Source organism: Mustelus asterias, chromosome 30 (assembly GCF_964213995.1).
Source record: "Mustelus asterias chromosome 30, sMusAst1.hap1.1, whole genome shotgun sequence".
Lineage (NCBI taxonomy): Eukaryota > Metazoa > Chordata > Chondrichthyes > Carcharhiniformes > Triakidae > Mustelus > Mustelus asterias.
In genome coordinates, this window is record NC_135830.1 from 18,198,513 (window position 1) to 18,214,620 (window position 16,108).

The 16,108-nt window shown below is 44.9% G+C and overlaps 1 protein-coding gene across 1 annotated transcript in view; it reads left to right on the plus strand.

The window, feature by feature from the left end:
- LOC144480928 (uncharacterized) overlaps positions 1 to 3,876 on the plus strand; it is a gene marked incomplete at its 5' end in the record, with an annotated part of 96,983 nt that extends 93,107 nt beyond the window's left edge. The window contains 1 exon segment of the mRNA XM_078200552.1: positions 2,569 to 3,876. Within this exon segment, the coding sequence (XP_078056678.1) occupies positions 2,569 to 3,186 (618 nt within the window).
- Positions 3,877 to 16,108: the final 12,232 nt, after the last annotated feature.

Sequence of the window (16,108 nt, forward strand, 5' to 3'; positions counted from 1 at the left end):
ATGTTGGCGACAGGAGGACGTTTGAGTCTGTCTGAAGCTCAATCTTCATTCAGAGAGAGAGCAGCAGCCGCAATGAGCAGGTGAACAAGCTCATTGTCCAGCTTCCGCATTCAGACAAGGGGGGGGCTTTGATTGGCTGGAGGACCAGAGTCCTTCCGGTCTTTCAGCCTTTCCCATTGGTCAACACCTCAGCATGAAGGTCTGAAGTGGGTGGGCTCTCTCTCTCTCTCTCCCTGTACATGCGCAGCTGCCCCTCTCCCTTGGACATGCGCATTCAGGCAGGGCTCCATTGTGCCGTCACAATGACTCAGAGGGGCGTTCCCAGCACACAGTGTCCCATCGGCAGCAACACCACTGGTTACAGAAGCAGCACACTGCGGATTGGACACCAGCTCAGCGCGGCTGGCGGTCAAAGCCCCGCCCACCCCCACGTGGGTTCGGGTTCCGCCCCCTCATTGTCTACATGCGGGAGATTGACCAATGGTAACGCGTGGAGGACCGGATGGGCGCTGGTCCTCCAGCCAATCAGAGTCCGGGCCTTGTGTCAATGGCAGCGCGGAGTTTCCTGTGGACCTGGATGTGGGGGTTCGATCAGTGAGTTTGCTGATGGTCCAAAAATTGGTGATGTGGTAAATAGCGAGGAGGAAAGCCTGAGATTACAGGATGGGGAGAACAGTAGTAAATGTAATTTAATCCTGAAATGTCTGAGCTGATGCATTTTGGGAGGACTAACAAGGCCAGGGAAGATACAATGAACAATAGTTCATACTTCACAGGAAGGACAGAGGACCAGAGGGACCTTGGGGTCCATAGGAACCTGAAGACAGCAGGACAAATTGATAAAATGGCTAAGAAGAATATGGGATACTTGCTTTTTTAACCGAGGCATAGAATATTAGTCATGATGTGGAGATGCCGGCGTTGGACTGGGGTAAACACAGTAAGAAGTTTAACAACACCAGGTTAAAGTCCAACAGGTTTATTTGGTAGCAAAAGCCACACAAGCTTTCGGAGCTCCAAGCCCCTCACCTGAAGAAGCGGCTTGGAGCTCCAAAAGCTTGTGTGGCTTTTGCTACCAAATAAACCTGTTGGACTTTAACCTGGTGTTGTTAAACTTCTTACATAGAATATTAGAGCAGGCAGGTTATGACTGAGCTGTATAAAAAGCTAGAGTTACTGTCTGCAGTTTTGGTCGCCACAATTTAGCAAGGATGTGATTGCACTGGAGAAGGTGCAGAGGAGAATCACCAGGATGCTGCCTGGGCTGGAACGTGTCAGTCATGAAGAGAGGCTGGAATTGTGCTCCCTAAAGCAGGGAAGGCTGAGGGGGGACCTGACTGAGATGTACAAAAATATGAACCCTTAGTTCACTTAACTTTAGTAGCTGGGTCAATACCCAGGGGACATAGATTTAAGATCAATATCCAGGGGACATAGATTTAAGGTCAGGGGCAGGAGATTTAGAGGGGATTTGAGGAAAAAGAATCTGGAACTCACTGCCTGAAATGTAGAGGTGGCAATGCTCAACATTTAAGAAGCCTTTAGATAAGCACTTGAAATGCCATAGCTTACAATGCTACTACTGACCAAGTGGTGGAAGATGGGATTAGAACAGATTGATGCTTGAGAGCTGGCACAAATATGATGGGCCAAAGGGCCTCTTGCTTTAAATCTCTGAGGACAGAAATATGACCAGTGTGGTTATGTGATCAATACTCAAGGTCCTATAATAAAATCCATTCATTATTATTTCTAGTCTTGTAATATAGTACTGTGGCTACATTATATATTTCCAGTCAGAGTCATTGCAGCAGAGGAGGAGTCCATTGGATAACTCGAGTCCCTGCCGACTCTCTGTCAAGCAATTCTGTCAGTCTGGAGTGGGTCCCATTCTGTAATCCTGCAGCACTGATCAAATCTCATTCGAAATCATTGACCATCTTTGCTTGACTATCCTCATCTGCAGCAAGTTCAAGATCATGACCAATCACAACCCCACTGTGTCTTAACTAATTTACAGATTGAGGGGAATAAGAGGAGAAAGAATGTTCCATAGAAACTAGAATTGTATGTTCTGAATTTTGATCCTGTACTGACTGTGATTTCTGCTGCAAACTCCTTTTACAGGATGTCTGAAGTTTAGGATCCATAGACGGAAATCCCAAACCATCCGTCACATCAAGATCTGACAGAGTCACTAAATTCATCTGGACTGAATATCATTAGCTTTTGAATCTAGAAGGAGAAATGTTTCTCTATTCTGTCTGCTTCAGAAGGCGTTAAACACCAGTGTGACTGGAAAAGCACCGAGAGACACACACATATACACACACACACACACACACATACCTGAGTGAGTGTGTTCCAGTGCACTGAGCGTGGAAAGGGCTTTAACCAGTTACACAGCCTGAAAATACATCACAGCACTCACAGCGGGGAGAGATTGTACCCGTGTTCTGTGTGAGATTTAACTGATTGTTTAACCTGGAGAGTCACAAGGACACCCGCACCATGGAGAAACCGTGGAAATGTGGGGACTGTGGGAAGAGATACAGGTTTCCATCTCAGCTGGAAATTCATCGACGCATTCACACCGGGGAGAGACCGTTCACCTGCTCTGTGTGTGGGAAGGGATTCACTCAGTTATCCGCCCTGCTCATACATCAGCGAGTTCACACTGGAGAGAGGCCGTTCACCTGCTCTGTGTGTGGGAAGGAATTCACTCAGTCATCCACCCTGCTGATACACCAGCGAGTTCACACTGGGGAGAGGCCATTCACCTGCTCTCAGTGTGGGAAGGAATTCACTCAGTTATCCAGCTTGCTTCAACATAATCTCACTCACAGTAATGAGAGACGCTTTAAATGCTCTGACTGTGGGATCGGATTCAAAAGCTCCACGGGACTGAGGACACACCAGCGCATTCACACTGGGGAGAGACCGTTCAGCTGCTCTCAGTGTGGGACGGGATTCACTCAGTTATCCAATCTGCAGAGTCACCAGCGAGTTCACACTGGGGAGAGGCCATTCACCTGCTCTCAGTGTGGGAAGGGATTCAGAGTTTCATCCCACCTGCGGAAACACGAGCGAGTTCACACTGGGGAGAGGCCGTTCACCTGCTCTCAGTGTGGGAAGGGATTCAGAGTTTCATCCCAGCTGCTGAGACACCAACAAGTTCACGAGTGATTCCAGGGGTTGGATTCTGCTGTTATTGTTTCTGCTCTCAATTACATCCAGGACTGCATTTTGTTCATTCTCACAGTTGGACAATGGGGAGGGTCGGAGGGTTTCTTTCTGCTGGACTGGCCGGTCTCATGACTTTGCCTCCAGTGGGCTGATGCTCTTTGAGTCTTGTTGCGAATACCTGGTTTCAGATTTCACAAGGATCGCAGAGTGACAGGGTGTGAGGCTGTTCGGAGATATTTAGTCAACATTTCAGTTTGAAACCTCCCAATGCTCATCCAATTTCCTTTGTAATTGTTTATTGTCTCCACTTCCTCCACCCTCGTAGGCAGCGAGTTCCAGGTCATTACCATTCGCTGCATCAAAATATTCTTCCTCACATCCCCCCCCTGCATCTCTGACCCAAAACCATAAATCTGTGACCCCCCTCGTCCTTGTCCCATCAGCTAATGGGAACAGCTTTGCTTTGTCCACCTTATCTAAACCTGTCAGAATCTTGTCCACCTCTATCAAATCTCCCCTCAACCTCCTTTGCTCCAAGGGGAACAACCCCAGCCTGAGATCGACAATAAAGAACAAACTAACAGAATATGTTAATACCTGAAATCAAATGTGAATGTTTAATTTCTGTTTTAAAGATATTGTGAATATATTGTCCTGGACAATAAAGGAATTGGAATAACTCACCTTGGGAGTGGCTGAATGGAATATATCAATCTGGTATCCACCTGCAGTCTAGTGAAAGTCTGGAATGTGTAGCTGGAAATCCCTCCCTAACAGCACTGTGGATGTACTTACACCTCAGGCATTGTAGAAGTTCAGGAAGGCAGTGTTGGGGTTGACCACGGCCGAGGCAGCTACAGACAGCCACATATTCTGTTATAATTGAAGGACTGCAGATTGAATGTGAGGCATTATGGGACTGGACTATCATAGAAACCCTACATCGAGTCTGCACCAACAACAATTCCACCCAGGGCCTATCCCCGTCCCTCCACATATTTACCCGCTAATCCCTCTAACCTACACATCTCAGGACTCTAAGGGGCAATTTAGCATGGCCAATCAACCTAACCCGCACATCTTTGGACTGTGGGAGGAAACCGGAGCACCCGGAGGAAACCCACGCAGACACGAGGAGAATGTGCAAACTCCACACAGACAGTGACCCGAGCCGGGACTGGAACCCAAGTCCCTGGAGCTGTGAGGCAGCAGTGCTAACCACTGTGCCACAATGCCGCCCTAAATCATGACCACATTCTTGTGACTGCTCATATTCTGCAATCACAGACCATTGAAGCTGCTTAGCAGGGCCCCAACAGAGGAGCTGGTGAGAATATTTACTCAGAATTAGTTAAAATTAAACTTATTCCAGGACCGGCTGGTGTTCAGCGGCTGAGATACCCAAATCTGTAAAAAGGGGGTCTGACCAATGGTGGTAGGTAGTTGGATAAGAAGTTAAGAAGCATTCTCAGGCACTATTTACATTATTTTACGATAAATCTGTGATAAGAACCGTGAGGGATTTGTGACCCAATAGTCGGCGAAGTGTTGCATGGAGAAATTTGGAATAACTGTGAGAATTATATCCTGTCGTCACCTCAACCCCAGATAAAGAATAAAGATTTTGCAGGTGGTAATGTGTTTGGGATTTTAGAATCATAGAAACCCTACAGTACAGAAAGAGGCCATTCGGCCCATCGAGTCAGCACCGGCCACAATCCCACCCAGGCCCTACCCCCATATCTCTACATATTTTACCCACTAATCCCTCTAACCTACGCATCTCAGGACACTAAGGGGCAATTTCAGCACGGCCAATCAACCTAACCCGCACATCTTTGGACTGTGGGAGGAAACCAGAGCACCCGGAGGAAACCCACACAGACACGAGGAGAATGTGCAAACTCCACACAGACAGTGACCCGAGCCAGGAATCGAACCCAGGTCCCTGGAGCTGTGAAGCAGCAGTGCTAACCACCGTGCTACCGTGCCGCCCGACACAGACTAGATGTTGCCTATAAAATCAGGCCTTGGAAGTTGGCTTTAAAAAGGTTAAGTTATAATAAAGGATCTTGTATCTTATTTTAATCAAGGAGTTGTGAGCTTGTAGTGCTCTGTCGCTTTAAGAAGCTACAGCTGCGAGAGAGAATGCTGAGGATTCATTGTTTGAAATTTACGAGCTGAGAGAATCTGTGTGTTTTGTTTGTTTTATGTGGATGTTTGTAGATGTGTTTTATCATTGTTTTGGGCTACATTTGTTAAGGTTTATCTTTCTGGGGAATTAACTTTATCTTGAGTCTTTAATTAAAGGCATTTTTGGAAGTTTAAAAACAGGATCGCAAGGACGCTTAAGCAATTCATTCTGGTTATTGTTGTAAAGCACATGCTCAGTTTCTCTGCTTGTGTATGGATGATATTTGTGGGTTGAATGCTTCAAGCTTTGAGGTTTTCTGTCTGTGATTTAAATCAAACAGATTTTTAAAAAAGGAAGTGTGATCAGTAAAACTTTTTTTGTTCAGAAGTTATGAACCTGGAGCCATATTTACTGGCCAGAGACAGGATGCCAGGATAGTTTACGGAACATGTGGGAATTTTAATCCGGATACAATTCACCCATGTGAGAATGAGAGTTTTAATTTGTAATGGTTATTTAAAATTTGGGACATGTGAAATGATTCTGACCAATCCGATGTTGGATTGATCTTGGGGTAAACTTCCTGTCGGATCCAAAGATTTATTTCTGATCTAATTAGCACAATGAAAAGGAAAATTCTGGAATTGGATACTGAAGAAAAGAGTTTAAGAGGAGAGATTATTAAATAGAAATGATTCCCAGACCGGATACTAGTTTCATTGGACCTATATATAACGTCTGTAATCTATAACCATCCTGATTGGATTGTGTCCAGCTGAGATGAGCTGAGTAACTGTACAAAAATTGATTATTTTCTTTGTTCGGTGGTGTCAGGGAATTTCAAAATATAATAAAGACTACTGGGACTGAGTGGATTAATTTAGAATAAGAATCACAATGTGCCTTAGATACATATCTTACAGAGGTACTGTTTTCGTAGAGACACATACAACCACAGTTAGAGGATTTAAACATGTATTTCAGATTTAAACACGTACTTTTGAAAATGGTCTTGTACACCTTGGCCAAATGCAGGCTGCCCGAAGGGATAATGGGATAAAAGCTAAATGAGAAGGACCACTTTCTTTAAGAATAATGCAGCCACAGAGCACAGTTTTTATCAGTATAACTCATGGAAAGTGCAAGTTCCCAAGCCAGCATGAATGGAGTAATTCAATTTCTACTGAATAGAAAGTGCTTCGCAGACATGAGAATGGAGACTTTTGAACTCTACCACTAATGTAATTGAGAAACAGTGGGAAAGGCACCTTTGAACTCTATGACTTACATGGGCGGCACGGCGGCACAGTGGTTAGCACTGCTGCTTCACAGCTCCAGGGTCCCGGGTTCGATTCCCGGCTCGGGTCACTGTCTGTGTGGAGTTTGCACATTCTCCTCGTGCCTGCGTGGGTTTCCTCCGGGTGCTCCGGTTTCCTCCCACAGTCCAAAGATGTGCGGGTTAGGTTGATTGGCCATGCTAAAAATTGCCCTTAGTGTCCTGAGATGCGTAGGTTAGAGGGATTAGTGGGTAAGGATATGGGGGTAGGGCCTGGGTGGGATTGTGGTCGGTGCAGACTTGATGGGCCGAATGGCCTCTTTCTGTACTGTAGGGTTTCTATGATGATAGACTTACCTGGATAGTCACATGAGCAGCCTGGGAATGGAGGGATACAAACGATTGGTCTAGTTGGACCAAGGAGCGGCACAGGCTTGGAGGGCCGAAGGGCCTGTTTCCTGTGCTGTACTGTTCTTTGTTCTTTGATAGTAGAAGTTGCTAGGTGACAGAGGAAGGAAGCTTCCAGATTCTACGGACCAATGAATTCCCATGCTGTCAGAGGGCAGGATGTAATTGGCTCAGGTATATGACATTTATTAACAATGATGGATGTGTACTAATGATGCTTGGTTCATATCTGGCAGGGATGAACCAGAGGGCGGGAAACGTGAACTTGGAAAATGTATAATTATATTGACAAATGTAATGTAACTTCAGAGGGGTGCTGGACTACCCAGCACTTGAGCACTCGTCTCCTGATGTACATTGGTCAATAAAGAAATATCTTTCACCAGGATGTTGTCTTTGCAAGTCTTTGAATTAGCTAACGTTTTGGCAATACTTAGTCTCTGACAAAACCCCATAGCAGGTTAAAAACTCATTAAATTGCAGATTGACAGCTCTCTGTTGAGTAATTCTGTCAGTCTGGAGTGGCTCCCATTCTGTAACCCTGCAGCACCCATCCAATCTCAATGAGAAATTACTGACCATCTCTGCTTGACTACCCTCATAGGCAGCAAGTTCAAGATCATCATCAATCACAAGCCCTTGTATCTTCTCCAACTGGGGTGGCACGGTAGCGCAGTGGTTAGCACTGCTGCTTCACAGCTGCAGGGACCTGGGTTCGATTCCCGGCTCGGGTCACTGTCTGTGTGGAGTTTTCACATTCTCCCCATGTCTGCGTGGGTTTCCTCCGGGTGCTCCGGTTTCCTCCCACAATCCAAAGATGTGCGGGTTAGGTTAATTGGCCATGCTAAATTGCCGCTTAGTGTCCCGGGATGCGTAGGTTAGAGGGATTAGCGGGTAAAATATGTAGGGATATGGGGATAGGGCCTGGGTGGGGTTGTGGTCGGTGCACACTTGATGGGCCGAATGGCCTCTTTCTGCACTGTTGGGTTTCTATGAACTAGAGCCATTCTATATATTGAACACATTGTTAGTCCAGTCAGATAGACATATATCTGTCTGGCAGCCTGCATGGAGATTTCTAGCTCTCTGTTTCCAGGGCAGGAAGCAGTGAGTTAGAAAATGTCAATCAGCCTCAATCAGCACCTTTAGGAGAATTGGGATGGTTAATATTAGATACAGCAGAGTGAGAATGGAGGGAGAGTGTGTGGGATGGAGATTCACAGCTTTTGGGGAATGAGAGAGGAAAGAATGTTAGAATCATAGAATTGCTACATCTTATCAACCGTCTCTGAGCTTTCACAATGAATCTCTCTTCTCAAGACACTCTTATCTCTGACTTGCTTCTACTGCTGGCAGTTTCTTAAAGCAGATGCCTGGTGCTGATACGAGAGGCCCTGCTCGGCAAGTTTAATGCTCCATGATTGTGTCTTTAATAACTGAATAGCTATAGGTCAAGTCAGCTAAATCCCATGATTACAGTTAGTCCATTTTGTTTTCATAGAACATCAGGATATATCAATATATATATCCCAGCTGCCTCAGCCTTGGCCCACGCTAACACATACTATTGCGCAACAATGGCCGGCAGGTCAGACAACTGGTCGGAATTTTTAAAACGGCCATGAATGACCAAAAGAAGGATAAGGGAGGAAAAATTAGAATATGATAGAAAGCTAGCTCGAAGAATAAAGACCGATAGTATGAGTAGGTGTTTGAAAAAAAGTTAACAAGTGGAGCACCGGTCATACAGAAAGTGACTCCAGGAATTAATAATGAAAATAAGGAGATGGCAGATTGATTCATGCACTCTTGTTTTCTCTGTCCTCTGGGAGCTGTTGATCTCCCTGCTCCCACACAGCAAGTCGTCTGTTCTCAGCTCTGCTGGATTTCTGCTGAAGTTCGGCCCCTTTTACACCTTTCGGATCAATAAAACATTTGGTCAATGAAGACCCAAACCACAATTTCCCATCCTGTCACCTGTCAACCATCCTTACCCCGAGCATAATCACAACAGGAATAAAAACAGGAGAAGTGTAACAATCAAATTCAATATAAATGCACAGCCAGTCATAGAATTTAATTTAATATTCACTAATTAGCAAGAAAACGTGAAGTAGATGGTTCCCCCAGGATTCTTACAGTCCACACCTTGAGGGAGAGGAAAACTCTCTGTGACCCCTCACTCAATTTCACTCTGTTATTTTCAGTTCTGTTCTGGCCCCACCTAGGGTAACACCTACTCGATCTTTTCTTCTCGTGAAGGAGCGCTGTGAGTTCGAGGTTACTAATACCTAAGGACAGAATAGATTCTATGATATATATTCTGTGATATAGGAGAGTTATAGAAAGCTGCACAAAGAGGCCAGACCCCTGAAAGAAATGGCATGTAAATAAGTTGACAAGAACCATGCAGGTTCAAAATCAGAGATGGGCAGTGATAGAATGTCATCAGGAAATGAGGAACAGACTTCCATGAAGTTTGATTGGGGAGCTGAGGGCTCTATCGCGAGGTTTATAGCAGAACAACACCCCCGATTGTAGATAGTAAATCATAGTACCCCCTACAGTCCAGAAGGAGGCCATTTGGCCCATCAAGATTGCTCCAATTCCCTCTTACAGAGTCCTTACCCAGGCCCTTTCCCCCACCCTATCCCCATAACCCCACACATTTACCATGGCTAATCCATCTGACTGACACATCCTGGGATACTAAGAGGGAATTTAGCATTCCAAGTCCACCCAACCTGGACATCCTTGGTCTGTGGTTAGCAACTGTAGCACCCTGAGGAAGCCAATGCAGACACGGGGAGAATGTGCAAACTCCACACAGACACTCATCCAAGTCCGGAATTGAACCCATGTCCCTGGCGCTGTGAGGCAGTAGTGCTAACCACTGTGACACCCTATAGTTCAGGCCAAAACGTTGTCTGAATTCAAGAAGAAATTAGATATAGTTCTTGGGGATAAAGTGATCAAGAGATATGGGAGGAAGGGGGGGGGGGATCAGGATATTGAATTCGATGATCAGCCGTGATCAAGATGAATGGCGGGGCAGGTTCAAAGGGCCGAATGGCCTACTCCTGCTTCTAGTTTCTATGTTTCTATCCACTGTGCCAGTGTTCAGTCCAGTTGCACAGTGGTTAGCACTGCTGTGTCACAAAAGCAAATACAACAATGGCTTTGGCATATGCTAGAATGTGATATGGCAGTTTGACACGGAGACAAGGGCATCAGGAGCAAAAGATACCTTGGGAGGTGTAGAAGAATGTGATGGAGATTATGAGCGGGTCCTTGATAGGGTTTCTGAAGAGATTCAGAAAGGAAATAGCGAGTTGGAAACAGTCCAGAATAAGCTCATCTACAGTTACATTGGAAACCTGTTGCCTTACAGCTGAGTACAAAATATAAAGAGTTGAGGGAACTGGTGGATAAGCTGCAGAATGGAGCTGATTGTTGGCAGGTCTGCCTTGGCAATCAGTGACATTGGGAACAGGGGACAGATGATAGGGTGAGTGGTGCTCAGAAAAAAACTACTGCTGTTAGGCCAAACTTTGATTTACAGTCAGAAAATATCAGATCAAGTGAAGAGTTGGAAGATGCCGTGGGGACTTTGAGGAAGTGAATTCAGCCACAAAGTGACACCTCTCCTGAAGCAGACCACTCCCCATGTTTAGCTAAAATCAAACAACCTGAGACACAAATCAGTCACCAGTGAGGAGATGTAGTTATTGTCTCCAAAACCAGGACAATTGAAAGCTCTCTTCCCCTCTCCTCTGTCTTTCCTGTGCGATTAGGCGATGCTGATGTGTGAAGCTAGCCATGACTTCTGCACTGTCATGATCCACAACCCTTACTAAAGTTTGTCTGCCCAGTTGAAGGAATACCGTACATTTGAGTCATAATTGTTAAAGCAGGATGTTTGCAAGCATCATAGATTCAAAGAATTAGTTTGGAAAGGGAATAAAAATTAATTTAATTTGAACTGCCATGAGCTTTTGTTTGAAATAAATTGAAACTGTACTAAAATGTGAAAGGAATGTATTTGGGTTTGAAATTAAGTTGTTGAAGGTTAGAATTATGAAGGCCAATTTGCTCCAAAACAGAAAGATAAGGCTGCAGTTTGGCAGCATCCAATTTCAGCTTTCCAAAACATTTGAGTTAAAATTGTTGAGATTCAGTTAACGATACATTTCACAAAGTATTTCTTTCAACTTTGATTAAGTAGCAAATATTGGAAATTGAAATTGGCGTTTAAAAAAAGGATAGACCAAAGAGATTGAAATTTGAGCAAAATTGATGAAAATAACACAAGAGAAGATTTTTAAATTATATAAATTGACACACTTGCATACCAAGTTTCCTCTGCCCACTCCCCGCCTCTCTAGGTTCCACAGAAATGTTAACCCTTTCAGCAGATGTTTTATAAATCTCCACGCAGCCTTTGTTTTTTAATGTAACCTGTGATTCGATATATTCACTCACTGTGATCCTGGCCAGAGCCAGATGGGTTGTTTGTGTTTTTCAAACGAGTGATGATTGTTTCCAACTCCGAGTGAAGTCAGCAGTTTTGAGAATTAAAGCAGAGAATAAAAGACTTTACCTTCCAGAAAACCTGCTTTGGATATTGGAATTGATGAATATCTGACATGAGTTGCTATTTCGAGCGTTTAAAATGGAAATTACCTGATGTTTAAGGGAAAGAACAAAGTTGATAATGCCTGGAATCAAACACAGATTTGGTGCTGCACGCTGACACCGTGGTTAGCACTGCTGTCTCACAGTGCTAGGGACACTGGTTCAATTCCTGGCTTGTGTCACTGTCTGTCTAGAGTCTGCATGTTCTCCCTGTGTCTGCATGGGTTTCCTCCGGGTGCTCCAGTTTCCTTCTACAGTTGAAGAAACATGCTGGTTAGGTGCATTGGCCATGCTAAGTTTTTCCTCTGTACCCGAACAGGCGCCAGAGTGTGGTGACGAGGGGATTTTCACAGGAACTGCAATGCAGTGTGAATGTAAACCTACTTGCGACTAATGAATAAACTTAAACTTCAAATGTTTTTAAAGTTTATTTATTAGTGTCACAAATGGACTTACATTAACACTGCAATGAAGTTACTGAGAAATGTTCGGTTTTTGTTTAAGATATGAGAACATTTCATGTTTTAAAAGATTCTCCAGAACTCCTGAAAGTGTAGTTTAAAGGAATGCACACACTCGGGTATTGATGAACATTCTGGTAAAAGGGAAGTATAGACGAGGTGACAGCTTTCACTTGGAGATATTGTGTCTTTATGATCTTTTTGAGGGAACTCAATTTGATAATCTGAGACATTGGGACTGTACAGGGGAAAATAAGCAAATACGTTGAGATGGAAAACCCTTTTGACCCTGGCTTTTGACTTTCTTTTGAAGTTTCCAGCAGAATTATTGAATGGCGCATCCTTTGACAGACAGTGGAATCCAGGATGATGATTGGTAAAATACACAGCACCGTCCCTATAGACCCGATAAACCTTCCACAAATACAAAACAATGATTTGTGGGAGAGGGCAGAGAGATGCCAACAAGCAGGACAAAAGAACACTGCCTGGTTAATAACAACATGAGAGTCAGTATTTAACAGGTAGGGAAATGTGTGAAACATAGAACATAGAACATTACAGCGCAGTACAGGCCCTTCGGCCCTCGATGTTGCGCCGATCAGTGAAACCAATCTAGAGCCCATCTAACCTACACTATTCCAATATCATCCATATGTTTATCCAATCACCATTTGAATGCTCTTAATGTTGACGAGTCCACTACCGCTGCAGGCAGGGCATTCCACGCCCTTACTACTCTCTGAGTAAAGAACCTACTTCTAACATCTGTCCTATATCTCTCACCCCTCAATTTAAAGCTATGTCCCCTCGTGCTAGCCAACACCATCCGAGGAAAAAGGCTCTCACTATCCACCCTTTTGATTCACATTCACTCACATTCACAAACTGGCTTGTGAATGTGAGATACCGACAGAGGATTGAAGAAGGAATTGGAACACCAATGTGAGATTGCAGAAATGCTTTGTAAATTGTGAATCAACTAACATCCGAGAATACACGGTGCAGCTGCCCTGAAAAATAAAGGGCGGCATAGTGGCACAGTGGTTAGCACTGCTGCCTCATAGCATCAAGGACCCGGTTTCAATTCCAGCCTCGAGTGACTGTGTGGTGTTTGCATGTTCTCCACATACCTGCGTGGGTTTCCCCTGGGTGCTCCGCTTCCCTCCCACAATCCAAAGATCTGTGGATTCGTTTGATTGACCATAGTAAATTGCCCATTAGTGTCAGGGGGACGAGCAGGGTGAATAAGTGAGGTTATGGGGATAGGGCCTGGATGGGATTGCGATCTGTGCAGACTCGATGGGCCAGATGACCTTTGCATGCACTGTAATGATTCTATGATTCTATTGGGACTTGCTCAGCTATTTGACAAACAGCTTGACATGAAATGGTTAATATGGCCTGAAGAGTGAGAAATCATTTTGAAATGATCAAGGCACTGACACATACTCCAGAGACACTGACTGTAAGACCAAATTAAATGGAATTTTGGATTTGGGCAAATAAAGGCGAGAGAGAAACAATACTTCATAATAATTAATTACAAGATGGATACAGGTGAGGGGACAGCTTGAGCATTTTTTTTCAGTCTATGCAATTTATACAGCAATTGCATGTTATCACTGCTTTAATATCCAATTATACATCTTCAATTATATGTAAACATTAGTTGTGAGAAGACGATTGTAAAGGGAAAGGAAGTTAGCTACATTGGACTAGGCCAATGACCAAAAGGGGGGAAATGTCAGAGTGAATTAATAGATTTAGTAAAAGGGGTGATCGATGTAACACCCCTGCATTAAGTAAAATCACATGTTAGTCAAATGGTCCACCTCAAGGTTCTAATATCAGCATAGTTCTTTACTTGTTTGAGGAACAAACAGTTTCTAGATTACAGACAAGCCTTTGGGTGAAGTTTTAACAATAAACCTACATAGGCAAGATAGGAATTTTAGAAACTAAGGTTGATGAAGAATGATGGGCGGCACGGTAGCACAGTGGTTAGCACTGCTGCTTCACAGCTCCAGGGACCTGGGTTCGATTCCCGGCTTAGGTCACTGTCTGTGTGGAGTTTGCACATTCTCCTCGTGTCTGTGTGGGTTTCCTCCGGGTGCTCCGGTTTCCTCCCACATTCCAAAGATGTGCGGGTTAGGTTGATAGGCCATGCTTAAATTGCCCCTTAGTGTCCTGAGATGTGTAGGTTAGAGGGATCAGTGGGTAAAATATGTAGGGATATGGGGGTAGGGCCTGGGTGGGATTGTGGTCGGTGCAGACTCGATGGGCCGAATGGCCTCTTTCTGTACTGTAGGGTTTCCATGATTTCTATGATTTCTAAGAATGTTCTCTCTGAGGGGAGGGGGTGGGAGGTTGCAGGGATTGAAAGAGACTGGGAAGGTGGGGGTGGAAGGTGAGGGGACGTTGGGGGCGGAATGGGGAGGAGTGGGAAAGGCTGGTGGGGGGGGACAGTCGCTCTGGAGGGGCAGTGGTGGTCGGGAGGAAGGGGGACAGGGTACAGAAAAGGGAGAGATAGTGGGAGGGATGGGGGGCGGGGTGTTGGAGGGAGAAGGGAGGGGATAGGGGTGAGGTGGATGGGGAGGGAGGGTGGGGAAGGACGTGTTGGGAGGCGAATGTGTCAACGAAAGGAATAAGTCCCAGGAGATTGGAGACTAAAGCTTTCCACCTGAAGTGACCAAACTGTTTTGCTAAAGGGACGTCCCAATCCAATCCAGTGAATACCCACATCTACTTTGTGTCAGGATGGGGGTCACTGCGCCCCCCAGCCCCACTTTCCATCCCAGTCCCAGGATTTTGGAGACTGGGCTCCGGATGAGTAATGGCGGCCACAGTTCCCACAATCCCCCGCGCTCGGGCAACCGTGCTATCCGTCGAGTGGGCGGCTCGGGACTGCGCATGTCCAAGGTCTCTCTCTCTCTCTTAAAGCCATTGACATCCTTTATTCCCCTTGTGGGAAGGGACTCACTCAGTCATCTGTCCTGCGGGAGACACCAGCGACTGTCCTGTTTCCTTAATAAACTTTTATCAGTAAAAATATTTTATTTTTCTGGACTTTTCTTGATTAGTTTGATGCACTTCAGGGAAAGTGAGTGAGAGGAGTTCCAAGACTTTTTAAAAGAAAGTGAGATAAGACGAAGACGAAGCTTTGGAATTCTCAGCTCTTGAGGACTGGGGAGCCTCAGTCATCAAGTATTACAGGAGAGAGATTAATTGGTTTCTCGATATTGAAGTGTGGGGAGAATGATGCTGAGGTAGATGAGCTAATGATCTCATTGAATGGTTGAAAAGGCTGGATAAGCCAAATGGTCAACTGCAGCTCTTATTTGTTGTGGTCTCTGCGTCCAGGACAGGAAGCAGTGAGCATGGATCTCTCAATCAGCCTCAATCAGCCCCTTCAGGAGAATTGGGAGGGTGAATATTAGATACAGCAGAGTGAGAATGGAGGGAGAGTGTGTGGGATGGAGATTTTTCAGCTTTTGGGGAATTAGAGAGGAAAGAATGTTCCATAGAAACTAGAATTGTCTGTTCTGAATTTCTATCCTGCACTGACACTGATGACTTTTGTAAACTTGTTTTACAGGATATTGAAAGAGGATTCACAGGCAGAAATATCAAACGTCACATCTAGATCTGACAGAGTCATACTCCTCAGGACTTGAATATGATCGGCCTTTGAATCTAGAAAGAGAAATGATTGTCCGGTCTGTCGATTTGAAAAGATTTGGAATGTCAGTGTGACTGGAAAAACGCCACCACACGATACACTCGAGTGAGAGTGTTCCAGAGCACTGACTAAAGAGCTTTAACCAGTTACACAGCCTGAATAAATATCACACCATTCACAGAGGGGAGAGACTGTACTCATGTTGTGTGTGTGGACAAGGCTGCAACTGATTGTCCACCCAAGAGAGAGGCAAGGACACCTGCACCACGGAGAAGCCATGGACATTTGAGGACTGTGGGAAGGGATACAGATTCCCAATGGAGTTG